Source organism: Hyla sarda, chromosome 1, assembly GCF_029499605.1.
Source record: "Hyla sarda isolate aHylSar1 chromosome 1, aHylSar1.hap1, whole genome shotgun sequence".
NCBI lineage: Eukaryota > Metazoa > Chordata > Amphibia > Anura > Hylidae > Hyla > Hyla sarda.
Window position 1 is genome coordinate 303,504,787 of NC_079189.1, and position 27,818 is coordinate 303,532,604.

Consider the following 27,818-nt stretch of genomic DNA (forward strand, 5'->3'; position numbering starts at 1 on the left):
GGTGTTCAGATCACGACCAATAGCTAGAACTATCTGGGAGAAAAGTGCACTAAATGTGACAAATTTAAAGTGTAATTCTGCGGTATTGTTTCAGTCAGCTGCACTTTTCTCCCTATTGGTTCTAACCCTTAGAACCCAAGTGATCAAAACTTTTGACATGTCTGTAAGAAATGTCAAAAGTCCTTTTAAGCCACAAGTATACTGTAAAATGTACAATGATAATCTGTTCTAATAAAGTAACAATGCCAATGCGTTAACTTAAATTTTAGGCCATTACAATTTGTTTTGTGCCTCTTGCTCACTATGACACCTAGCCCCCTCATTTACAATTTTTTCACCCCCCCCCCCCCTTCATATTTTTTTATTTGTTTTATATATTGGGAAGCTTTGCCTTCTTTTGTTTATACAACCTGTTAACCTCTTAAGGATGCAGCCCATTTTGGCCTTATGCAGCCAATTTTAGTTTTCATTTTTCCCTTCTTGCCTTCTAAGAGCCATAACTTAGCTATAAAATTATTTTTTTATTCACAGACCCATATGGGGGTTTGTTTTTTGCACGACCAATAATATGTTGTAATGAAATGTAACTTTTTTTTTTTTTTTACATTTATTTTACGCTTTTTATGCCCCCATAGGAGACATAAGATCATTAGATTGCTAATACTATTCTGTGCTATGTATAGGCATAGCACTGATCAGTATTATCAGTGATCTACTTCTTTGGTCTGCTTGAAGGAGAGCAGTTGAGCAGGTGAGGGGACCTCTGTCTGCCATCTTGGCCGCGGCTGATTTGATCAGTATTTTACCACATAATCTATGGTGAAACTAAAATAAGATAAATTATTTGTGGGGCTAAATTGGAAAAACAAAAAACAGCCATTTCGTAACCTGTGCACTTTTTGGTAAAAATTATGGAGGAGATTTATCAAAACCTGTCTAGGGGGGGAAGTTGCTGAGTTTCCCATAGCAACCAATCAGATCGCTTCTTTAATTTTTCAGAGGCCTTTTCAAAAATGAAAGAAGCAATCTGATTGGTTGCTATGGGCAACTAAGCAACCTAGACAGGTTTTGATAAATCTCCCCCTATGTGTTAACCTTATTCTGTAGGTCCATCTGATTTAAAATGATACCCGATTCATATAGGTTTTGTTTTACTTTTGTTTCTATTACTTTATTTTACAAAGAATGCGAGAAGGGGGGTAATTGAAACTTTCATTGAGTAAGGGGCTTAGTCACATTAACTTAAAAAAAAAAAAAATAATATATATATATATATATATATATATATATATATATATATATATATAAATAATTCACTATTTCTTAGCCCTCACAGGGGACTATTACTTGCAATCTTACGATTGCATACACTGAACAATGCTGTCCCGTAAAACAGTATTGATCAGTGTTATCGGTGCTCCATTAGTGCAGGCAGCTTAGGCTTCCTGCCCCTTTGGAACGTCCATTGGACAACCTGGAGGCGGGTAGAGCCCCTCCGCCTGTCCTCTCAGCTGATCGGGACCCTGTGATTATGTTGTGGTTCTCCTGATCAGCTAATTAATAACTTTATTTTCCCACTTTTAGTTAAAAGTTGATTGTGGCGTCTAAATTGTTAATGCTGGACATTGGCCTAATCGGCGATGTCCAGCATTAGCCACGGGTCTCTGCTGCTGATAGCAAACAGGATCCACCGGGTATGTAGCGCACTCAGCTCCTGAACATGCTTCATACAACAGTGGAGGCTCTTGGGAGTACATTTATGCCTGATGTCCTGAAGGGGTTTAACATGAAAAAACAGAGTCGGAAAAGGTTCCAAAAACAGGGTGAGCACTTTCAGAAATCTCTGATAACAATGCCCCCTTTTCACATAATTAGCTGACAATTTAAGTGAATTGCTTTTACCCATGCACAGAACACGAGTACATGAAGGCCTTTATGTATCTGGAGGAAAGCCCTTTTTCTTTGCAGCATTAAGTACGGTAGATGTTCACAGATAAGATGTAAGCATGCTTACCATAATCCTACTCATGAGGCCATAGTAATCACTTTATTTTTCTGATAAACCTGGGCTCCATGCTTATCTTATTATACACATGTGGCCTCTGGTAAAGCAGGATATACTGTCCGTCACATGTGTATCAGTATGTATATTATGCCCGATGTGGAAGCAATGCTGTTCTTCCTCATACTTGTATGTAAACACATCCATGTGACTGAAATACTGCATTATTATCTAGGCTGGGCTATTGCAGTGCTCTGTGCCGCTGTAGATCTTTACTTAGTAACAACTGCAACATAGTAAGACACCGCTATGGCCACGGATTGGCAGAGCTGGGTAGTGATGGGGTCAGGATTGTGGTGGGTTAAGCATAGTTTCATATTTAACTGTGCCCTGTTCCATATATACTTACTTAACCCCTGTGTGTTCCATCTCACACTAACAATAATTGTAGTTTGTGTATGTTTGCAGGTGACAACATTCGAGAATTTCTGCTCAGTTTACGCTACTTTCGGATTTTTATCGCCATGTGGAACATTTTTATGATGTTTTGTATGATCGTGTAAGTATTGATTTTTTTTTTTTTTTTTATAATGAATTTTTTTAAGCAAGTAGAAGAATTGGAAAGCTGTTGTTCTAGCATAGCTATATGCTAGGATATAATGCAGTGTTCTTGACTGTTCAAAAGCCTCACTAGGTAGGTTAGAGGAACCATTTCATGTGGCTCCTTGTTGCCGACTGCTGAACCAAAGTATAGAGTCATAATAAAAGTATAGTGATGGGAAGTAACGTTTTAGCCCTTAATTTATCCTTTGTTTTGTAACCTAGTGTAAATGGATTACTACACTAGTCTTTGGTCCCTGGCCATAGATACAACAGTTCTAACTCAAAACAATTTATATATTTGATATTTGGAGTTTCAACATTTTATATATTTAAAAACAAACCAAATCGGATACAGAATATGCCCCTTTCTATGAGCTTTAAGAAAGCACTATTATTAGGGTATGTTCACATTGAGTAATGTGAACGGAATCTTTGCTCGCAGAATTCCGTGAGCGGAGATTCCATCAGATGGACTGCGCGGCACTGAGCAGTCACCTTTGACAGCAAAGCAGGGCTCGTGGAATTCCGCGCAAAGAATGAACATTTTCTTTCTTTGCGCGGATCAATTTCAGTGGCAGAATTGTCCAACGCTAAAATTCCTCAGTATGTACGCGTCTCGCTAAAGACCCATTAACACTGATGTTAATGTTCTCTCCGCGTAATTCTGCTCGCATAATTCCGATCAAGGAATTAAGCGGGAATTGAGCAGTGTGAAGATACCCTTAGGGTTTGTTCACACTGAGGAATTAAAGAGGAATTTACGTGCGTAATTCCGCTCGCTTATTCCGCTCCAACTTATCCTTAAATGAAATATCCATTGACTTGAACTTTCCACTGTCCTGTTCATGCTGAGGAATTTCCGCTAGGAGAATTCTGGCACTAAATTCTATTCCACCTGAGAATTGGACATGCTTATACTTAGAACAGAATTGGCAGCTAAAAGACAATTGAAGTCAATGTGTTATTATTTTTTTTTTGTTTAACCTGACAAAAGGAGTTTTGCACGGAATTCATAGGCAATTCTGCATAGGGGAGAGAATGGCAAAAATCAAGGTTTTCCGGACCAAAATTATTCCTCTTCAATTCCACTCCAATTCCTCAGTGTGAACATACCCTTAAAAGATTTTTCTAATATTCTGGCTATATGTTTGAGTTCACAATAATGTATTTTTGTGTGTATTTGGTCAGTGTTTTTAGCACTGTTTTTAGCACAGTGTTTTAAGTACAAATCTTTCCATTATGTTTTTTCTTGGTGTCTGTTCAACTTCTGGTTTTGCCTAAAAAATACAAGCCAAAATCCTATGTGAACCTGGTTGTGCTGTTAAGAGTAAAATACTAAATGCAAATGATGGAGTAACTTTGCATAGAAAGCATGCTTTGAAGAAGCCCTCTCCCCAAATGTGAGTGAATTATGACAACCCCAAACACATATGTTATGGGGATTAATAACTTTGTGCACACTGGTTATTCTTGAGATCCCTTACTTACAAACGATACTACCAGGCCCTTGACATCCATTGTACACACACATCCTTTAAGGTTTCTATTTGCACCTGTTCATAAGACTTTTATACCAGTTACGCTATGTTCACATATTGAATTCTGCACAGAGATTCCACTGCAGTAGAGTTCCGTTGAATTCAACGGGACTCTGATGTGCCATGCACACGGCGGAATTTCCGTGCCAGATGTTTCTGGCATGGAAATTCCGATTTCCGTGTCCACAGAAAGAATGACCCTGTCCATTCTTTCTGCGGACTCCGCACGGAATGCATAGCAGTGTATGAGATGGCGCATTCCTTTGCAGTCCTAGTTCCAGCAGTTTTCCGAATGTCCGCACGGAGATTTTCAGTGCGGACATTCTGTAGTGTGAACATATCCTTTTTAGGGTAGTACTTGTGTCTCTACATATGATGTAAGATCAGCAGGAAAATGAAGGTAAAGTGACACATAGCTGTAGGGAAGCTTCTTATTACTCTTCATTTTTACCGAATTTTGATTAATTCTATTTTACTAAGTGTCAGCGCTTGATGTAATGATGCTCATAGTAACCTACAGTATATTTTCATCAGTGTGAAACCTCTTTAAAGTCTAGCTTTACTTATTGGATTACTCTTTCAAGATGTTTTGCACAAATTGTATACTGTAGGGCAGTGGTCTCCAACCTGCGGACCTCCAGATGTTGCAAAACTACAACTCCCAGCATGCCCGGACAGCCAACGGCTGTCCGGGCATGCTGGGAGTTGTAGTTTTGCAACATCTGGAGGTCCGCAGGTTGGAGACCACTGCTGTAGGGCATTTGTGACTGTATTCACATTGAGGCCCAGTGATTCTCCACCTAGAATATCTATGAGTACTAAGCATTATTTAGGTCTTCTTGGCCTAGTGTGACTTTGATGCACTATAATGCACGTGTGTGATGTAAAATATGCACGCATGTTTTAATTCTCTTATTTTTTTTCCCTTCCAGGCTTTTTGGTTCATAGACATTGTGGGCCTAAGAATCTTTCTGTTTGGCTATGTGGATTTTTTCTATCCTTCAACCTTCAACAAGCTACAATACCCAGACTCAATTTCCATAGATATCACCAAGGCCTAGTTAATTTGCAGAAAACGTCTGTAGAATTGTATATATTGGACTTTTTTGTGAACATAGTGCAAAAATATCTAAAGAGACTATAGGAAAATGTCATACTTACATGGGACCTTTTGCCATTTCTCAATGTTTTGGTATTTTTAGCTGTACAAATAGTGTATTTCAAGAAGCACCTTTATTTCCTGCTTCTCGATTAGTGTCATCTTCTGAAAGATGACGTTTCTGGTATATCAGATCTAGAGATGAGCGAACTTACAGTAAATTCGATTCGTCATGAACTTCTCGGCTCGGCAGTTGATGCTTATCCTGCATAAATTAGTTCAGCTTTCCGGTGCTCTGGTGGGCTGGAAAAGGTGGATACAGTCCTAGGAGACTCTTTCCTAGGACTGTATCCACTTTTTCCAGCCCACCGGAGCACCTGAAAGCTGAACTAATTTACGCAGGATAAGTCATCAACTGCCGAGCCGAGAAGTTCGTGACAAATCGAATTTACTGTAAGTTCGCTCATCTCTAATCAGATCCTCTTTAAGGACAGGGCACCACTTATGCTTTTCACATTCTTACTTAGCACATCTTTGTATTTTTCTCCCTGAACAACATTGTATCGTGGGTTCATATCTTTCTGACTGATTCATTTGTAAAGGAAGTAAACTTGTAGACTATAATCTTTTATTGGTTTCTTCTGCTTGACTTCATGTTCTACTTTTTTGCTGTGAAAACTGCAATGGATCTGCATCAAAATACACAAGATATTCATTCAAATTTCACCTTTTTCTGATAGGTAAAGAAAAAACAATAATACCTTTCCAAAAAACCACCTCTTTGAGAAGACCACACCCTTCAGCAGGTCATATTTTGTCTGACAAACTTTTAGTGCCACTATCCATTATGTATAGTGTCCAATATATATAGAAGATTACTTTTTGAACATCCTTTTGGGTGTTCTCAAAGAGGTTTCACTGGGAACTGAATACTGAAAGTATTCTACAGGTGGAAAAGTATACAACTACAGGATCAGACTACACGGCATACTTAGTCTATAACTGTATTATTATTTTTTTTTAAACATGAAGATTTTACATATCACTGACACGTGTCATAGAGGTGGGATATTTTGTGCCCAACTCCAGCTGTGTATTAACCCCTCTGTGACTTGTATTTCTCTTAAACGTGAAGATACTCTTCTTAGCACTACCAATTGCTTTACATAAGAAGGGGATATGTTAGTTTAAAAAAACAAAACAATATCTTTGTTGGTGAAGTTTTCACCAATAAAAGCTTTATAATTTGATATCCAGAAATAATATAAAATGATAACCATAATCATGATATAAAAATAGTTGTTATGCTGCTTGTTTTTTTTCAAAAGGTAGGTAAATACACTGAGGTACGTAAGAGTTTTTTATTGATCTTTTCCACCTCCGAAGGAATGGACTCCTCCACTAGGGACAGTGAACCTAGAGTACAAAACGAGCTCGCCTTCTCTGGTTTTCTGACCCCAAGGAAGCCTGGAGTATGCCAAGGTCTGTAGTGGCAAGAGTGATGGGATAAAAATTACGGCTATGAGGTCTAGGGAAGCTGCAGAGCCCCTCTGTGTAGGTGGCTGGGTGACCTTTATATATAGCTCCTGATCAGATAGCTTTGTCGGCTCACTCCTAATTTAAATTTCCCACCCAACTCCCTGCCCCCTTTGTTCTCCCGGTGCATTTCTGGATCTGGCTCGGGAAGGAGTAACCAGCCGGTAAGTTGAGGCTGATGTGCAGTGCTGTGGGGATGGTCAAGGTGGCTTCCACATAGTCATGTGGGGATCCCTATGGTTGCGGCAATGCTGAAGTCCTGGAGTAAGAAACCCTAGAAATGATGCGGCAGCTAGAAGAAAGGGAGTGACACTGGGGCTGGACTTGATATCAGATGCTGCAGCAGGAATAAAAGGAGGTCTGCATCAAGCTTCCAGGAGGTGGTACTAAGTCAGTGACTGAGTTCCACAAGTGAAAAAAAAATGCCAAGCGAGTTCGCACTAAGTCTTCTTCCAAGAACCCACGCACGGATGAGGTGCCCAAGAATGCGACTAAAAAGATGAAGAAAAAAGCGTGTAGCATAAGTAAAACTAGTTCAGTCTACAGATTATGCAAAACCTAATTTTGCAGCATCTATAGGCAAGCTAATTACCGCTGAGGTCCCCTTGTTTTTTACTTCTGTTTAGGAAATTAGGAAAGAAATTGAAGCCATCTTAAAGGGTCTGCTACCGGCCCCTCAGCCTCCGCAGCCTGTAATAACTCCTTCAGTCCGGGCGACTCATAGGAAGAGGGCTTAGTCAGGGAAACCTTTGTTTTTAGTAAAGGATATGGATCAGCTAATTAAAGCTGTTTGGAGCAACCAAGGGAACCCAGAGACATAATGTTTAAGGAGCTGGAAATTAAAAAAATAAAAATGCAGAGTCTTCCCAGTCTATAAAACAGTATCTTAACTTATTAAAAGAGAGTGGTAAAAACACAATAAGGCTTTTATCCCCACCCAGAGGATTTGGAAGTACCATATGGACAAAAAAAGGGCTTAAATAGAGGAAATAAGGCTGTAGGGGACTATTTCTTGGTGGATTTCTTTCCACCCTAGTCTTTTCCTGGTATTTCTCTCCAATGCTGTCATGACAAGGTAGAAAACCGTTAATTACTCACTGGTAATTGTTTCCTCATGACAGCACCACTACAAATTCCCACTCTTTCGGTTTCTATGCACGTTCGGTTGGGGAAATAAAAAGGATGTGTTTTGTATCTTGGTGTTGGTTTATTACATGGTATTAGGCTATCATTTCTTGTCTAATAATTAGTGGAAAGGCTCTTCTTAAGCCTCAGTAACTCACTGAGGCATAGGAGGAGGGCTCTTCCTTTTCTACTATAGGTTTCCTGTCCTAGGGAAGGAGTATACTTCTCCAGTGGTGCTGTCATGACTTCGAGGAAACAGAATTACTGGTAAGTAATTACAAGCCTTTCCCTGTTGGCCCAAGAAGGATAAGAGTTTGGCTGTTTTAAAGAGGTAGTCCAGTACCAAAAAGCTTATCCCCTATCCGCAGGATAGGGGATAAGTGTCGGATCGTGGGGTGTCTGTGCGTTGGAACCCCCTGCGATCTCCCGCCGGGCACCCCGGCTCTCTGCATGAGTGCAGTGTGTTGACCACAACACAAATCTGTGGCCAACTGGGAGAGCTGCAGACATGAGAAGATAGCTGATAGGAGATAAACCAATTATGCCTGTCTTATAACTGATGAACGTTGCAAAGTTATAAAATCATGTTTTCCTTTCAGCATGCACTGCCCGTCCCGGCCCTGCATGATTGATGTACAAAGCTAAATGCTAACAGCCAAACCCTGTACATCAATCATGTAGGGGGGGGGGGGGGGGGAGAAGACGTGTTTGCTACAGCACAGTACCACCTCTGACTCCTGAGTTTGGAAGGAAAGCATGATTTTATACATTTGTAAACAGCCATCAGTTAAAAAAGGGAACTATCAACTGTCTGCTAATGTCTGCAGCTCAGGGCATGATAAAGAACTGACAGAATCCCTTTAACACAGTTCTGCTTTTACTTCAGCCTGCCACATTTGTAATTCTATTAGATGTTCCTAAGCACCAGTTCTAACACAATGCTTTACCTGCTTTAGCATAGAACCTGAAAATGTCATGTTTTCACTGCTATAATAAAAATTGTATAAAAGCTGCACAGGGAGTTCTCTTCATCACTTATCTGGTCCTAACCCTGCCCAGTGTAAGGGGATGGTCACATATGCAAGGTTTTTTTGTGTGATGTTAAGGTGTACCTGTCAGATCCCACAAAAAAAGATGTTACTCAGTACCTTATCCTGACTATGCACATCTAATTTTTATGTCTCCATCACCTATATTTATTATAAAAATACTTATTTTCATTAGCTCAGTGTTAGACATCCTGTCAGGGGAAGGGGGCGTGTCCCTCCCTTGTGGTGGTGGGAGGAGAATTGTGTGTCTGCTCATCCAGCCTTGTCCATGACTCTTGTCTATGACTCATGGCCAAGCCTGATGCTGCTGCAGGACTGGTTAGTGTCCCAGTAGGTATGGGGACCCATATTGGTGGGATTTTCAGTAGCTGTTGTCTTTTCATTAAATATTCAAAATGTTTTAAACAACCATATAACAAAAGTGCTTCAATTTTCATCAGTAACAACATGTAAAACATTTTTGGAGCTGACATTGGCCATTTAAAAGTTGTTTCCACCTGCAGTAACCCTATTTTACTGCCCTTATATTTCACCTTTCTCCTATTCATATCAAGGATGAACCAGTAAAGTTTGTAAAACTATTTTGTGGTTTGAGTATTGTGATGCAGTTTTCCATAGAAACCGTTCTAGGTACTTTTTGTAGGACTGTTGGGGACGTTTATCAAGCTATCCTTGTTGCCAGTCACCATGCAGCTTTTATTTCGTAGAGCTTTTGAAAGATAAAAGCGTTGCTGTGGGAGCGCAACAGAGAATTTGTTTTATTGCGTTTATTTAACAAAAAACTGTTTCATTAATCTGCCCGTGTTTTTAAGGAAACACACAGTCCCAGATTTATCAGTCTGTCTGAGCAACCAATCACAGCTCAACTTTCATATCTGGTAAAGGGAAAGCTGAGCTGTGATTGGTTGCCAGGGGCAAATGAGAAACCTTTTTGTCTCTGGCAGACTGATAAATCTGGGCAACAGCTTATACTCTGCTCAAAAAAATAAAGGGAACACTTAAACAACACAATGTAACTCCAAGTCAGTCACACTTCTGTGAAATCACACTGTCCACTCAGGAAGCAACACTGATTGACAATCAATTTCACATGCTGTTGTGCAAATGGAACAGACAACAGGTGGAAATTATAGGCAATTAGCAAGACACCCCCAATAAAGGAGTGGTTCTGCAGGTGGTGACTGCAGACCACTTCTCAGTTCCTATGCTTCCTGGCTGATGTTTAGTCAATTTTGAATGCTGGCGGTGCTTTCACTCTAGTGGTAGCATGAGACGGACTCTACAACCCACACAAGTGGCTCAGGTAGTGCAGCTCATCCAGGATGGCACATCATTGCGAGCTGTGGCAAGAAGGTTTGCTGTGTCTATCAGTGTATTTTCCAAAGCATGGAGGCGCTACCAGGACACAGGCCAGTACATCAGAAGACATGGAGGAGGCCAACAACTCAGCAGCAGGACCGCTAACTCTGCCTTTGTGCAAGGAGGAGCACTGCCAGACCCCAGCAAAATGACCTCCAGCAGGCCACAAATGTGCATGTGTCCACTCAAACAGTCAGAAACAGACTCCATGAGGGTGGTATGAGAGCCCGACGTCCTCAGGTGCGGTTGTGCTTAAAGCCTAACACCGTGCAGGACATTTGGCATTTGCCAGAGAACACAAAGATTGGCATATTTTCCACTGGCGTCCTGTGCTCTTCATAGATGAAAGCAGGTTCACACTGAGTACATGTGACAGAGTCTGGAGATGCTGTGGAGAACCTTCTGCTGCCAGCAACATCCTCCAGCATGACACATTTGGCGGTGGGTCGGTAATGGTGTGGGGTGGCATTTCTTTAGGGGGCTGCACAGCCCTCCATGTGCTTGCCAGAGGTAGCCTGACTGCCATTAGGTACCGAGATGAGATCCTCAGACCACTTGTGAGACCATATGCTGGTGTGGTTGGCCCTGGGTACCTCCTAATGCAAGACAATGTTAGACCTCATGTGGCTGGAGTGTGTCAGCAGTTCCTGCAAGAGGAAGGCATTGATGCTATGGACTGCTATAGCTATGGCTAGCGCGGCGCCCTCAATTGACCCGGTGTGGTTCTGTGGCCCCCTGCTGCGCCTGTCAGCCAGTGTCCCCGCGAGCACGATCAATCCCCACCACTAGCGGGATCCATGTGCTCACTAGCGGTGTCACAAGTATGCCTCCCGTGAACGCGATCGCTACCATCACCGCTAGCGGGGTCCCTGTGCCCACTAGCAGTGTCACAAGAATGCCGAGCGCGGCTCTGTTCCCCGTCCCTGTCAGCTCTCAGGGTAAGGGAACAGATTTAAAAGCCTCGCGCGCGGCTAACGTAGTACTGCGCAGGCGCAGCACTCTGCAAATAGCGTAGGGCTAACGTAGGCAGCGCTAGGAGCCTAGCGTTAGCCCTACGCTATTTGCGTAGTACTGCGCGCGAGGCTTTTAAATCTGTTCCCGTACCCTGAGAGCTGACAGGGACAGGGAACAGAGCCGCGCTCGGCATTCTTGTGACACCGCTAGTGGGCACAGGGACCCCGCTAGCGGTGATGATAGCGCTCGTGGGGGGCACATTTGACACCGTTAGTGGGCACAGGGAGGGGGGGGACAGGCGGTAATGCGGTGATATTCATTTTAGGCCATACCGCCCAGCACTAGACACAGCCCATTTTGGCCTTGAGGAGACAATTTTTACGTTTTTGTTTTTTCCTCCTTGCCTTTTTAATTTTTTATTTTATCCACAGACCCATATGAGGGCTTGTTTTTTTTTTTTTTTTTTTTTGCATGATCAATTTAACTTTGTAATGACAGCTTTCATTTTACCATAAAATGTACGGTGCAACAAAAAAAATATTCTTTTGCAACTTTTCATGGGTTTTGTTTTTACCAAATGCACTTTTATGGTAAAAATGACATGTTATATTTATTTTGTGGGTCAATACAATTAAAATGATACCCATGTTAACAAATTTTATAGCAATCTATCCTATTTATAGCAAGCTATCCTTTGCTATTACTCTTCAGTGCTATGCATAGGCAGAGCCATGATCAGTGATATCTGTGATCTGCTTGTATAGTCTGCCAGAGCAGCACGGAGCAGGTAAGGAGTGCTCCAGCTGCCATCTTGACTCTTCGGACTTGCCAAATAATGTTGTGGGTGGTCCAAAGAGTCTCACAAAGCCCCCAAATGCTTAAGTTGCTGTGAGCAGTATTGATCATGGCATCTACAGGGTTAATGGCAGACATGAGCATTATCACTTATGTCTACCTTTATCGTTGAGGTCTCCACTGCTGGCTGTATAGCCTGATCACTGTGTAGGGCAGTGTTTCCCAACCAGGATGCCTCCAGATGTTGCAAAACTACAACTCCCAGCATGCCTGGACATCCAAAGGCATGCTGGGTGTTGTAGTTTTGCAACACCTGCAGGCACCCTGGTTGGAAAACAGTGGTGTAGGGAGACACAGATACATATATGTATGTTGCATGTCCTTCACTGTTATTGAAAAGAACCCCTCAGGTCCCTGATGCCTCACACACTGGCCCCCAGACTTGAGAGGTGAGGATGCTGCATTGATTTCAAAATTAACTTTCAAGCTACTGCAAAACTACAACTCCCAGCACTGACTGTCCTCTCATGATGTCCACAGTGCACCAGGTCACCAGGATCTCTCAGTGGTGCAGCCTAAGGCTATGATGAAAGTTGTAGTTGTGCAGCAGTTTGAGAGCCACAGGATGGAAAACAAATGGGAAGATATCAAGCCTGTCTAAAGGAAAAGGTGTCATTGTTGTCCCTTGCAACCGAACAGAACCCTGCTTATTTTTTTTTCAACTGCTCTGATGGGTTGCTATGGGCAACAAAGACACTTTTTTTTTTTATTTTTAAAAGACTTATTTAACGAATATTCCCACTGTATTAATGGGACACAACAGGTGGGCGCTGCACCGGCTGGCGCATGCGCACATGTGTTGTGTTCCCGGCTGTCACTGCATAAAGTTTCAATATCCAGAACGACCTCGCGAACAGAAAAAAAAAAAGCCGTCCAGTCAGCTCTCAATTGACAGTTACATGCTGTTCCTCACACTTCCTGTTGGGGGAGGGGGAAATGTACGTTCATACGTACGTACGTGACGTGCGTGCTGCCCAGAGGAATTGTGACGCAAGCACGTCGCCTCAGTGGCGTCACAAAGCGTGCGGCGGCGGATTTCCCGTCGTGCCTCGGGGGCTCCCGGTCGCTCGACTCCAGCTGGAGAGACGCGCCTGGGAGTCTCCGGTGTCCTGCGCTCCCGGTGCCCAGGCCACTGTGTCCCTCCCTCCCCGGGAACATGCCGCGCCGCCCTCCGCAGTGATCCCCGGACAAGAGGCCATGACAGCGGCTCCGGTATCCCCGCGGGAGATCAGGGAGAGGCTGATGCAGGCCATCGATACGCACAGCAATGTGAGTGCCGGGGTTGTGGAGCTGTGGGGAAGGGGCTCAGCGGAGCGGCGGCAGTAGTAGGTAGGCAGTAGGAAAGACGAGTTCCCGGTGTGTGTGCCGTGACGGGCTCGCTCCGGTACCTAGCCCAAACTGTTGCTAGTGAGCGGCGCTGACAGCCGGCCCGGTGACAGGAAGTGTCAGGGTGGGCTCCGGGGGCACGGTAAGCTCCGGCCTGGACACTTGTTGCCGGGGTCAGCTACTTTCTGCCTGGTGTGAGGGAGCTGTGTGGCTCCTCAGGGCGGTCGGCATGGGCTAGGCCGGAGCCATGACAGCCTTATGGGTTCATTCATTACACCGCCCCACATGCCGGGCTCCAACTCTCAGGAAACACCGAGGCTTAGGCCTGCCTCTGGCCAGTCATAGGCGGCTTGTCCTTGGAGGAGGGGCCCGGCTGCCAGGAGCCCCTGAGATCATGCCAGGCCATGGAATGAGTGTGCTCGGGGGCTGCCACATGTCACGTCTTCTAATGCCTGTCTGCTGTTTGTGTAGTCTGCTCTCCTCCTATGTATTGGACCATGTTCACACATAATCTGCACCTACATCCTCATGGAATAGCCTATTCCTACACAACAGAAGGGAAGTGATGATCTGTGAGAGTCATTCTCCCCTAATGACCCCTCTGGGTGATGGTGGGGCTATTCCGCATGCACATCCGCAGCATTTCGAATTTCTGTCCAGGGAGTGCAGCGTTGTAGGTCAGTGTGATGCTGTCAGCCAGTGACCCTTCATAGCTATATAGGGACCCTTCATAGCTATATAGGGACCCTTCATAGCTATATAGGGACCCTTCATAGCTATATAGGGACCCTTCATAGCTATATAGGGACCCTTCATAGCTATATAGGGACCCTTCATAGCTATATAGGGACCCTTCATAGCTATATAGGGACCCTTCATAGCTTTATAGGGACCCTTCATAGCTTTATAGGGACCCTTCATAGCTTTATAGGGACCCTTGATCTCTGTTCCCATTTGCTGATGGGATGACTGGACAATACACAGGGTACCATCACTTACCTTGTACGCAGAATGTTAGCAGTAAGTTTAATGCCGCTTTCTTATGGTTCTGTTGGTTTTAGGTGCCTTTATGGACCATGGTGACAGGTCAGGTGAACCCTGTAATCCCACATAATCCTGTTTATGTTTAGTTTACTTGACAACAGATTGTACAACTTGCTTGCAGCAGCAGTGCTAGTCATCTAGCCATTATGGATCAGTATTTTTGGGGAAGGCTGTGTATAGTTCATGTAGAGTGGACCTATTCCCAGTGTTATGCACTCGGCCCATTTTATGGGAAGCTGGCTAATCCTGGTTGTGTTTGGGATGTATCAATAGGCTGGTATACTCCAAGTTCCATTTGTAAATAGATCACACTGGATAGCTTCGGGTGTGTTCACATGGTCACTATACTCTTTAAAATCCAATCCCAAATTCTGTGTGATTTTAACACTTTTGAAGTAGTTTCATTAAGCAGCCCATTGGTTTATAAAAAAGCATTTGTTATTAATATAATTTTCTAGGCCTCATCCCTCCTACAAGGAGCTGTTTAAAAGATGGAATGCTTCAGGGAGAAGACCACTTGTTGCTGGTAGTTGCCTAGCGACAAGAACACTTGGATATTAGAGTAGGATAAAACACACACACACAAACTTGCTGATCTCTTCTTCCTAGTCCCATTCATTACACATGTCCTTGTGTCAATATGGTGACCAGAGAGTAGAGGTCAGTAATTTTAAGCCTGTTCTCTATTAGCACATCTCTTCTATTATAGTTAAAAGGCCATTTCTTGTATAGTAGTATATGAATACATGCAGCCAACTGTATGGTTTGTATAAACGAGTCTCGCTGTCTCCCAGACAAGTATGGTTTCATTTCCCACTACCAGTCCCATTACATTTATGGTCACTGGTTGTTTTCCTCTGATAAAATGTAGTTTGGTGCTTGTCTTGTGAAATGAATGGAGTAGGCAGTCAGCCAATGGCAGGACTTTTGCACCCTCCTCATGAGAAAGGCATTCTGTGCATATTGAATGTTTGACAAGGTCTTTGTTTTCATTTTTTTGTTTATCCCCTAAATTCAGTTAATGGCATTTTTCTGAGACCTGAACAGTTTCCAATTCTTCTGTCATTAAGACACATCATTTACACTTAACCGAAAGGGAAATTCTGCCCCACAAGTGTGTGTGTGTGTGTGTATAGATGCAGTGTATGCCTAGGTGTGACTTGTCATGTAAGGCTGGGTTCCCGTTAAGTTTTCCCCCATACGGGAGCGCATACGGCAGGGGAGCGCTAAAAACTTGCACTCCCGTATGCCTTTCTATGCGCTCCCGTACGTAATTCATTTCAGTGAGCCGACTGCAGTGAAGCGTTCGGTCGGCTCATTTTTGCCCCGTATGCGTTTAACCCCGCACTTAAAACCGTGGTCGACCACGGTTTTAGGTCCAGTTGTAAAAGCGCATACGTGGCAAAAATAAGCCGGCCGAACGTTTTACTGCGGTCGGCTCACTGAAATGAATTACATACGGGAGCACATAGGCATACGGGAGCGTGAGATTTTAGCTCTCCCCTGCCATATGTGCTCCCGTATGGGGGGTGGGGGGAAACGTAATGGGAACCCAGCCTAACGTTGGAAAGGGCTACTCAAGTTGCCATGTGAGACTGACCTTAAAGAGGTGTCCCCATCTCAGACAATCATGGCTGAGATGAGACTAGCCATGAGAATTTGTTGGCTAGAGGTAATGCAGGCCACATCTGCCGGTTACTTTCAGGTTGAATTGGGAGTTGTGGAATCAGAGTAGCACTACTATTTCCACATGTACAATTTACTTAAGGTACCGAAACCAGTCCAGACGGGGCCAGAGGCTACAGGTTTATTGTACGTGTTCCAAAGCTGAGACATGCATGTGTCCGACATGTTTGACAGACTCTGTGTGTGTGTGTGCTATACCTGTCTGAAGTAAGCATACCCCTTAAAGCTGGCCATACACATTAAACATGTCTGCTAAACCCATTAATTTTAGGGGTATTAGATGCCCAGGTAAAGCGTAGCAGCTTTCCAACTCATGTCTTGGTAGAAGACTTGGGCATGTTGGATTTCAACCAGGGATCGTCCGATATCGATTTTTAAAATTTTTTTTTTTTAGGGCCGACACCGATAATCTCTGGAGGTTGGGGTCGATAGCCGATAACTTATACCGATATTCCGGTATAAGTTATCGGCTATTTATCCCCCCGCGACACCTCTGCAGATCATTGATTTAAAGCGGGTGCTTTAAATCAATGAACTGCAGCGGCTTTTGCGGTGCCATAAGCCGCCACCCGCTTCTCTCCCCCTGCCTGTCCGGGGATTCTCCTGTTTCCTATCACCGCCACCGCCGCAAATGTGTGCACAGCCGATTGATGTGTCCATGTTTGCTCCTTGCAATAAACCACTTCTGGCATCACTTACCTCTGAAGACAAGGGATCAGGCATATAGAAGGGTATTCTATGGTAGGAAAAATGTTTATATTTTGCTGGGCACGTTTCTAAAAAGTTACTTTTTCAAACTATGGTTCCCCCTCGGCTCCTAGTCCCCTCTATTCTCTTTGCTTACAACACAAAAAGGGAAAGAAAAAATCGGAGTCACTTTTGCAAACAAGTACCGTGTCCGATGGACAAAAATGTTATTGAAATGACAATGCAGACAAATTAAAACACATATATTGTGAGGAATACAGCACAAAAGGTGATATCACCGGCTCCGCCCACTAAAAATGAATACATGCAAGGAACAAAGTGTCATGTGCATAATGATGTAAACAAGAACCCAATACAGAAAAAGGACCAATATTACCAAGTAAAGAAGGCTGGTGGTCAGACGCCGGGATAGCACTACTCCAACGCACGTTTCGGTACGTCACCTTCGTCTGGGAGACGAAGGTGACATACCGAAACGTGCATTGGAGTGGTGCTATCCCCGGCGTCTGCCCACCAGCCTTCTTTACTTGGTAATATTGGTCCTTTTTCTGTATTGGGTTCTTGTTTACATCATTATGCACATGACACTTTGTTCCTTGCAAGCACCTTTTATCCCATTTCTGGGTTGCTGCTAGAGATGAGCGAACTTACAGTAAATTCGATTCGTCACGAACTTCTCGGCTCGGCAGTTGATGACTTTTCCTACATAAATTAGTTCAGCTTTCAGGTGCTACCGTGGGCTGGAAAAGGTGGATACAGTCCTAGGAGACTCTTTCCTAGGACTGTATCCACCTTTTCCAGCCCACCGGAGCACCTGAAGGCTGAACTAATTTATGCAGGATAAGTCATCAACTGCCGAGCCGAGAAGTTTGTGACGAATCGAATTTACTGTAAGTTCGCTCATCTCTAGTTGCTTCTATTGTTGCTATGAATGTTTAGGTGCAATATACACAATTATGCACTTTTATTGATGTTTACACCTTGCAACCATTTTACTTTTTTTGGTTGCCCCTAGATACAGATTGCATATTTCAGAATTTAAGAGCATGTATTAATTTTTAGTGGGCGGAGCCAGTGATATCACCTTTTGTGCTGTATTCCTCACAATATATGTGTTTTAATTTGTCTGCGTTGTCATTTCAATAAAATTTGTGTCCATCGGACACAGTACTTGTTTGCAAAAGTGACTCCGATTTTTTTTCTTTCCCTTTTTGTGTATGTTAGCTATGGAGTTCACAATACTATGATCCACAAACCAGCTCTGGGGGCTAATCAATTGTTTAGCTATTTGCCATTGAGACATTTTTCTTTTCACTTGCCTTATCCCCAGGGGTGTTGTCCTTGTATATTTATCTCTCTCTTTGCTTACAAGACTAGCAGTTGTAGCAGGACCTGCCTACTCAGCCAATCACTGTCTGCAGTGGGGACCTACCTGTTTAGTTATTGGCTTAGCGGGCTTACTCGGTCTTGGAAGCAGAGAGTAGAATTGTATCGGTTAATTCTGTTTTCAGCTGATAGCGGTGTGTTGTGAATTGTCTTATATAGTTCTCAGGGGTGTGGAAATAAAAAAAATACTTGTCCAAGGGACTAAAGCGGAACAAAATCTAATTGTCCCTAAAGAAAATCCACTTGTCCTGATAGATAAAATAATTTCAACCAAAATAATACGAAAATAAGGTCTTTATTAGTTTCCGCACTTTAGTTTTTTCCTCCTTTTTCCTATAATAGCCATAACTCTTATTTTTCCATCTACAGACCCATATGGGGCTTGTTTTTTGTGGGGAAATATTCTTAGTAATGACACCTTTTTATTTTTCCATAACTTATGCTCTGAAACAAAAAAATAATAATTTGAGGTGAAATTGAAAAAAAATGCACATTTTGAGGTTTTCTTTTTTTCCGCCATTCACCTTGTGGTCAAAATTACATATTATTTTGATTCTTTACGTCGGCTTGATTATACCAGTACCAAACTTTAGTTTTCGTCACGGTTTAATAATTTTTTTAATTTAAAAAAGAAAATCCCTGACCCCTATAATTTATTTTTCCGTATACCAGGCTGTATGAGGGCTAATTTTTTGGGCCATAATATGCTGTTTGTGTCGGTACCATTTTGGCATTGATCAGACTTTTTGAACACTTTTTTTTTTACTTCATTTTTTCTGAGATATGATGTTATAAACATAAAAAAGCAATTCTGTGATTTGGTATTTTCTTTTACATTAATGCCATTTACCGTACGGGATATAAAATGTTATTTTGTAATAGTTCAGTCAATTATGCACGTGCCAATACCAAATATGTTTATTTAAATTTTTTTTATATGGAAAGGGGTGTGTGATGTGAATGTACCCTAAAAGTTCATACAGGTGGATTTATTTGCAGGTTTCCAGCTGCGTATTTAAAAGGGGCAGGCTCTTCTCAGCTGTCCGCAGCAGATTTTCTGAGGCGGAATTTACGCTTTGTAAAATCCACAGCAAGCCCCATTGAAGTCAGAAGGGTCTGCGGTGGATTTTCCGCAGCGGAAATTCTGCCGCGGAAAATCTGCGGACAGCAGAGAAGAGACCGCCCCCTTTCAAATACGCAGCGGGAAACCTGCAAATCCGCCCGTGTGAACGTACCTCTAATATGGAAGGGGTTAATGGGTGGTTTTAAACTTTTATAAAACTTTTTTTTTTTTTTTTTTTTTTTGAGGAATTATTTCGATTCCTCCTACAGATAAATGCAGTTCTATTGAACTCCATTTGATCTGTGTTTGATTTGGTTGAGCCTGCTCATGGCAGGCTCAATCAAATGCAGATCTATGGGGTCAGCCATGGATGCGGAGGTAAGCCCTCCGGCTACCTCCAGCGGATCGCTCTGTGGGGGAGGGGGGAGGTTGGGGGGGGATGATCCACCCCACTAGACCACCAGGGATGGTTTAAAGATCCCTTTAGACACCGCTCAACTTTGACAGGGTTAATAGCCGCCCGCGGCGATCGCTGCATGCTGGGCTATTAGCGGCGGCCCCCGACTACGGAAATCAGCCGGGGCCGCAGAGTATGGAGCAGGCTCGAGTCAGGAGCCTGCTCTGTACACCCTGACTGCCGGTGTGAGGTGCAGACTTGCATCCCATGCATCTGCTCCCGCACCTCACACCGGCATTATGAATAGAAGAGAAGAAAAAAAGGGGAAGTCCCTCCAGCCCTGCTTGTCCAATACAGGGCTAAAGCTATGAAAAATTCACCTGCCCGGTACTACATGTCCCAGGCGTCGGGCGATAGGATTTCCACATCCCTGGTTCTGTTGAGATCCTGTGTAGCTCCTAAGGTGTACCTTTTGATAGCAGTCAGCTGAATGCTTGTGTGTGCTGGGAACCCATGATTCCTCAACACATGTGCAGCCATTGCTATCTCCACCTGCTGACTTTGCTAGGGGACCACAGCGTCTTTATCCTTCCATCTATAATCTCCTAAATTAGATAAGAGATAAGTATGGAATGGAGGAGGGCTGAACTGTGATCTTCTTTTACAACTGCCAGCAATAACTGGAGGCCTGTGTCCCCCCTAGTGGGGAGCTTGTGTGGATTATGTGAGACAGGGGCTCTACACAGCTTGTAATTGCATCATACAGGAAGCTTCACAGGTTTCTCTTCCTAGACCCATAGATAGAGCTATCACCAAAGCGTAACTACAATTCTTGTTGTGCTGTGCTTCACTATGGAGGATCTGATATCTAGTGAAAGAACAGGTATGAGTCTGATCTATGTGATTACTTAATGAAATACTAAGTAACTTATGATAGCTGCTTGCTTTTTATTTATTTTTTTGCACTTCTATAGTAGAGGGTCATAGCCGGAGCCAAGGTGTTTCTGAAATGTAGGATTCCTCAAACCTCGGTTTGTGGTTTAGGTTAATCTAAAGATGAGATAAATGATATGCGCTATGTGGAAAATGCTGTGGGTCCAACTTGTTACTATTTTTATACATTGCCACCTTAAAGCGTAGCTGTCAGATCACCCCAAAAAATTACCGTATATACTCGAGTATAAGCCGAGTTTTTCAGCACGATTTTTCGTGCTGAAAACACCCCCCTCGGCTTATACTCGAGTGAACTCCCCCACCCGCAGTGGTCTTCAACCTGCGGACCTCCAGAGGTTTCAAAACTACAACTCCCAGCAAGCCCGGGCAGCCATCGGCTGTCCGAGCTTGCTGGGAGTTGTAGTTTTGAAACCTCCGGAGGTCCGCAGGTTGAAGACCACCGCGGCCTTCGACATCATCCAGCCCCCTCTCACCCCCCTTTAGTTCTGTACAGTACTCACCTCCGCTCGGCGCTGGTCCGGTCCTGCAGGACTGTCCGGTGAGGAGGTGGTCCGGTGGGATAGTGGTTCCGGGCTGCTATCTTCACCAGGGAGGCCTCTTCTAAGCGCTTCGGGCCCGGCCCCAGAATAGTCACGTTGCCTTGACAACGACGCAGAGGTACATTCATTGCCAACGTACTTCGGCGTCATTGTCAAGGCAACGCCTCTATTCCGGGCCGGAAGCGCGGAGAAGAGGCGCCCCCAGTGAAGATAGCAGCCCGGAACCACTATCCCACCGGACCACCTCCTCTCCGGACAGCCCTGCAGCACCGGACCAGCGCCGAGCGGAGGTGAGTACTGTACAGAACTAAAGGGGGTGAGAGGGGGCTGGATGATGTTGAAGGCCACAGTGGTCTTCAACCTGCGGACCTCTGGGAGTTGTAGTTTTGAAACCTCTGGAGGTCCGCAGGTTGAAGACCACTGAGGGCGGATGATGACAAGAGGATGATGAAGGGGGGGGGTGTGGGATTATAAGAGGATGATGAAGGGGGGGGTGTGGGATTATAAGAGGATGATGAAGGGGGGTGTGTGGGATGATTACAAGGGGATGATGAAGGGGGGTGGGGATGATGACAAGGGGGGGGATGTGTGGGATAATGACAAGGGGATGATGACAGGTGATGATGAGGGTCTGGATGATGACAGGCGGTGATGATGATGAGGATGTTAATGACGGGTCTGGATGATGACAGGGGGGGATGATGTATTTCCCACCCTAGGCTTATACTCGAGTCAATAACTTTTCCTGGGATTTTGGGTTGAAATTAGGGGTCTCGGCTTATACTCGAGTATATACGGTAAACTGTTATGTTACTCAGTATCTCATCCTGATCATGTACATATCATTTTTATGTGTCTGACCTATATTTCTCTCAGAATTAGCTTTATTTCTGAATTACCTTAATGTTGTCGACGAGAAGCAGGGGGGCAGGTCCCTTTCTTCTCCTCAGGTGATGACCACTTCCCCTCCCTCCCTCACTCTCCTCAGTCACTGGTCGCAGAAGTGAGCATCTGTAACCCTTTCCTTTCTTGTTTTATGCTGTACACACACACACACACACTGTTACAGCTCCCAGCATGCCCACACTTCCTTTGAGTTGTAGTTTTGCAACAGCTGGAGGCATATGATTGATAAAATTCTGGTTTACAGCAGTGTTGCTACAGGCTGTGTTCCTCCTACTTTTGCAAAACTTCAACTCCCAGCATGCCCAAACATCTTTTGGCTGTGCAGGCTTGCTGGAAGTTGTAGTTTTGCAACAGCTGGTGGCATAGGATTGTAGTCCCCCTGTATTACACACACACACACACACACACACACACACACACACACACACACACACACACTCTGACTTCATTTATTCATGCACATTACGTAGACAACACAGATTTTCACACCTACATATATATCCATGCACACTTACTTTTTAAACAAAAAATCCTCCATTCAGTCCCCAGCTTCTTTCATCATCTGCTCACAGGCAGCAGTGTACTCCTGCCCCTCACACAAGGAGACTGTGAAGTAAACACAGACAGTGAGGGAGCTGATCACAGCAGCTTTAGATCTTCAGACCTGTCAATCATGAATTGGGTGCATGACGTAGGTGATGACGAGTGGACACAGCCAGGCTGGTATGTATCCCAGGAGACAAGGGGGCAGTTGTTTGACTGGCTTTTTCAGTATGAAATACTGAAATTTTTTAAGAAAGCAATTGCAAAACCTATTGGGTTTGCATGCTTTACAACATATCAAAAGTTTTTATATTTGACAGTGCCCATTTTAAATCTCCACCTTGGGTACCCAACCAGAGTAAGGACACAACAAACACTGTTATACAGGCTGTGCACTCACTACATTGTAGCAGATTGTGTTGTTAGTGTTCCCAGTAATGACAATGTAACTCCAAGTCAATCACACTTCTGTGAAATCACACTGTCCACTCAGGAAGTAACACTGACAATCAATTTCACTTGCTGTTGTGCAAATGGAACAGACAACAGGTGGACATTATAGGCAATTAGCAAGACCCCCCCCCCCCCAATAAAGGAGTGGTTCTGCAGGTGGTGACCACAGACCACTTTTCAGTTCCTATACTTCCTGGCTGATGTTTTGGTCACTTTTGAATGCTGGCGGTGCTTTCACACTAGTGGAGGCATGAGACAGAGTCTACAACCCACACAAGTGGCTCAAGTAGTGCAGCTTATCCAGGATGGCACATCAATGTGAGCTGTGGCAAGAAGGTTTGCTGTGTCGGTCTGTGTAGTGTCCAGAGCATGGAGACACTACCAGGAGACAGGCCAGTACATCAGGAGATGTGGAGGAGGCAGCAGGAGGGCAACAACCCATCATCAGGACTGCTACCGCTGACTTTGTGCAAGGAGGAGCACTGCCAGAGCCCTGCAAAATGACCTCCAGCAGGCCACAAATGTGCATGTGTCCACTCAAATGGTCAGAAACAGACTCCATGAGGGTGGTATGAGGGCCCGATGTCCACAGGTGCTTACAGCCCAACACCGTGCAGGACGTTTGGCATTTGCCAGAGAACACCAAGATTGGCAAATTGACCACATGTGCTCTTCACAGATGAAAGCAGGTTCACACTGAGCACATGTGACGGAGTCTTGAGATGTTGTGGAGAATGTTCTGCTGCCTGCAAAATCCTCCAGCATGACTGGTTTGGCGGTGGGTCAGTAATGGTGTGGGGTGGCATTTCTTTGGGGGGGCCGCACAGCCCTCCATGTGCTTGCCAGAGGTAGCCTGACTGTCATTAGGTACCGAGATGAGATCCTCAGACCCCTTGTGAGACCATATGCTGATGTGGTTGGCCCTGGGTTCCTCCTTATGCAAGACAATGCTAGACCTCATGTGGCTGGAGTGTTTCAGCAGTTCCTGCAAAAGGAAGGCATTGATGCTATGGACTGGCCCGCCCATTCCCCAGACCTGAATCTGATTGAGCACATCTGGGACATCATGTCTGGCTCCATCCACCAATGCCACATTGCACCACAGACTGTCCACCTCATCAGGAGCATGTCCAGGCATTGTAGGGAGGTCATACGGGCATGTGGAGGCCAGACACACTACTGAGCCTCATTTTGACTTGTTTTAAGGACATTACATCAAAGTTGGATCAGCCTGTAGTGTGGTTTTCCACTTTGATTTTGAGTGTGACTCCATATCCAGACCTCCATGGGTTGATAAATTTGATTTTCATTGGTAATTTTTGTGTGATTTTGTTGTCAGCACATTCAACTATGTAAAGACGAAAGTATTTCATACAATTCATTCATTCAGATCTAGGATGTTATCTTAGTGTTCCCTTCATTTTTTGAGCAGTGTACTATAGGTATTTATCCCTTCATTTTTTGAGCAGTGTATAATAAAATATTCACAACAATTTGAGGGGTGAACTCACTTATGGAGATACTGTACACAACAGTGGCACTGATTTGCCCTTTGTTACCAGCATAAGTAACAGGGTCACCTGACCCTGCTGTCAGTTTCCCTTTAATGTTAAATAAAAGTTGGACAAGCCAAGATTGCGGCCATCTTTAGAGTGATGACTAGGTAACTTGTAGTGCCTGTTAGGTTGCAGTGACCATGGTAAGTCTAGTAAGGGTTAGTTCTGGTGTTTGACTCCCTGGAAACCTTTGCCCTGGAATGCAGAACTGTTGTTGGATCATTTGTTAGGAACACGAAGTAACTATGCTCCCTGTGCAGCAGACATGACTAGACCTTGTAGTGTTATATCTAAACCCATTTGCTTACATCAGTCACATTTTTAGTCCTGACCGGGACATATCAAAGTGGTTGTGTAGTCAATGAGGGACATTTATCAATGTTTGCTTATGTTTTCTTTTTTTTTAGTAATTTTTTCCTTACTTTTTTTTTGCTTATGTGCGACGTATTTATCAACTGCTTTCAGCCTGTTGATAATTTTCTTTCACGTAAGCAATTTTTCCTTTTTTACTTTGGTAGTAGCTTTTTCTGCTCCATGTTTGAGCTGGAGTAAATTTAGTCAATTTTTAACGCTGTTGCGACTTTTTTTTGTGTAGTTGCGACTGTCGCAGTTAATAAATACCTGACTACCCGTAGTCCATTTTAAAATTATTACTACATAGTAAATTTTAGGAAAACTTGCTTTTCTCGCTTTCCAGACAAAATGTCGCACGAAAAATCGTGTAGTCGCAGTTGCGACAATTTTGCGACAATTATAGTAAAGAAAACCTGACTAAACCCGTTGATAAATGTCCATAAATGTACCCAGAAAGCTGCTGCCTACCTGCATTTCTCTTCTGCATTTTTGGTGTAGGTCTTTACCTCTATCTTTTGGCTCTGCTCACAGATTAGACTTAAACAGTTCCGTCTGCAGACAGTATGTTACAGAGCAGGAGGAGCGGAGAAGATGTAGTATTTGGTGGAATGTTTCATCATAAATTGTCATGTATTCCTGGAGACCTCTGCTTGTTCTAGTTATTGAGTGGGCGGTCCTTATTAATGATTGACAGTTACACATTTTACTGTGATTTGCATAGTTGCAATAGTTATCCTGTAACTTTATTTCCTAAATCTAACAACAATTTTCTCCGCTCTTCCTGCTCTATAACATCAAGCCTACAGGTTAGACTTTCAATGTCCCTGCAACTTCCCTCCAAGTGTGTGAGAGCTGGTCTTAGGATGGTATTCTATTGCTGGGCCCTGAAATGTTGCCAATCCCTGATCTCCTTTAACTTTCGAGTGTATATATTGCCTTTTCTGTTGCTTTTCCTTGTCATGTAGAAGTGTAATAAATAACATTTTGAAACCTGTAACTGAGATTTATTTCTTTTTATATGTTGTCCTCTTGCAAACTAGGAGATCCTCAATCTTCTTAGATCTACACTTTAATAGCTCAAATCAGGTGAAACTTTTTGAATTCCTTATTCGCACCAAGTATGGTTTGCCATCACCATTCCATGTGCCCTATTGGAGCAAATGGATGTCAGAAGGGTACCCCATCTGACCCAAAATCAGCACTCATGCCTTTTATTTATTACATGGTCAGTCTAGTAACAGCCGATCACTGTACAAGCTTCACTTTAAAAAGGATTTACAGCTGTGTGAAGAGGGTTTGTTGTTCTGTAAGGCTGTGTTCACACGTGGCATTTAATTAGCCGCACTACTGCAATTTTTAATTTTTATTTTTTTACTTTGATTTGTAGCAATATTATGCAAATTATAGTAAAATAGCACTATTGCCACAGTGATTTCAGGAAATATTGGTAAAATTGGAACAGTCCTGCAACACTGTATCGCATTACAATGTTCTCCCGCTGAATGGAAGTGCAAAGCTGTCATGTTGACCATAGTGTGTGATTTGCTGGACTATGTTGTTTATCAATCAACTCCTCCTTTATATCCTTGTGGGAAAAAAGAACTCCGTAAAACTTGACTTATTGAATGCTTCTCCTTCTGAGTGTAGAATTCCAGAGGGCGGTCACCAGTTTCATGCTGCCTAAACGACATGTCATTGGGGCAGCCCTGGCAGCTTCTCTCTGCCCCTACAACCAACCTGTATCTCTGCTTGGGTGTAGGAAGAGATCAGTCAGTCGGTGGGGTGGAGAAACTCCTGTTAGTTTATACAGTCCCTTGGATCTTCATCAGATTACAGGTGTGCATTACGCACAAAAAATCTGCAGCAAGTGTTGTCTAAGGTTTTGTTCACATGTCGTGAGTTTGCAGTGGATTTTTTTTTAGGTACTGTCTGCTTATGAATAAAAAGCTGACAGTACAAACCACCGAGTCTATGCAGCCAATTACAAATTCAACAAAAAATTTGTGATAGCCATTTAGGACAATTATTGGTACAATGAAGTTACAATAAGAGAAAGCTGTGGACTAATATAAAAAAAACTAAAACTTTTAATGTCATTAAGACATGAAACCTTCTGTGTTCAGACCGACTGATCACATGATTGAGAAGCTTAGCACATTCTGTCCCAGCACAGTGTCGAGTATCTAAGACTGTGACCCTCTCTTTCATTAGGCACAGAGTGAGGAGAGAAGTGCACAGCAGAGCTTTTCTCCCCCTGCTTGTTCTAGTGTATGGGGTCTAAACATTCACAACTCAACAGATTAAGATCTTTTCATGTGTCCCCAATTTGTGATGCAGATTTTATTCACTGCTTAAGGTTGAGATTTACTACTGCAGAAATTTGGCCATATGTGGCCATGTCCTTGTTCATATAGATTCTCGCCACTGTTGCCGGTGAGCCCATAGGGTCTAATAGACCAAACATGTCTGTAAACATTTTTGGTGTTTACATTGATAAACATTTAGCTTTTTTGGACAGAACATGATCTTTAGGGCCCATTCACACTAAAGATGTGCAGCAACCTCCTATTGTTTTCAACTGGATTCTGCTACACCATTAACACTACAAAATTCCCTGACTCCAAACTTGCCGAAAGAATGAACATGTACAATTTTTGGCCCAATCTGCTTGGAAATGCATTGCTGTCTGTGGAGATGTCCTAGCACTGACTGATTCATAGTGTAAATGGGCACTAAAAAAAATTTCCAAGTTGGCAAAACATTTATTCCGCTGACTTTGGACT

The 27,818-nt window shown here is 43.5% G+C and overlaps 2 protein-coding genes across 2 annotated transcripts in view; both read left to right on the plus strand.

Moving 5' to 3' along the window:
• Positions 1 to 5,512, plus strand: part of SMIM7 (small integral membrane protein 7) — a 35,169-nt gene extending 29,657 nt beyond the window's left edge. The window contains exons 4-5 of the mRNA XM_056518155.1: positions 2,471 to 2,561; positions 5,076 to 5,512. Of these exons, the coding sequence (XP_056374130.1) occupies positions 2,471 to 2,561; positions 5,076 to 5,091 (107 nt within the window). The 3' untranslated portion in view covers positions 5,092 to 5,512. The remainder of the gene's footprint in view (positions 1 to 2,470; positions 2,562 to 5,075) is intronic.
• Positions 5,513 to 13,034: 7,522 nt separating this feature from the next.
• MED26 (mediator complex subunit 26) overlaps positions 13,035 to 27,818 on the plus strand; it is a 38,576-nt gene continuing 23,792 nt past the window's right edge. Inside the window, exon 1 of the mRNA XM_056518156.1 lies at positions 13,035 to 13,389. Within this exon, the coding sequence (XP_056374131.1) occupies positions 13,057 to 13,389 (333 nt within the window). The 5' untranslated portion in view covers positions 13,035 to 13,056. The remainder of the gene's footprint in view (positions 13,390 to 27,818) is intronic.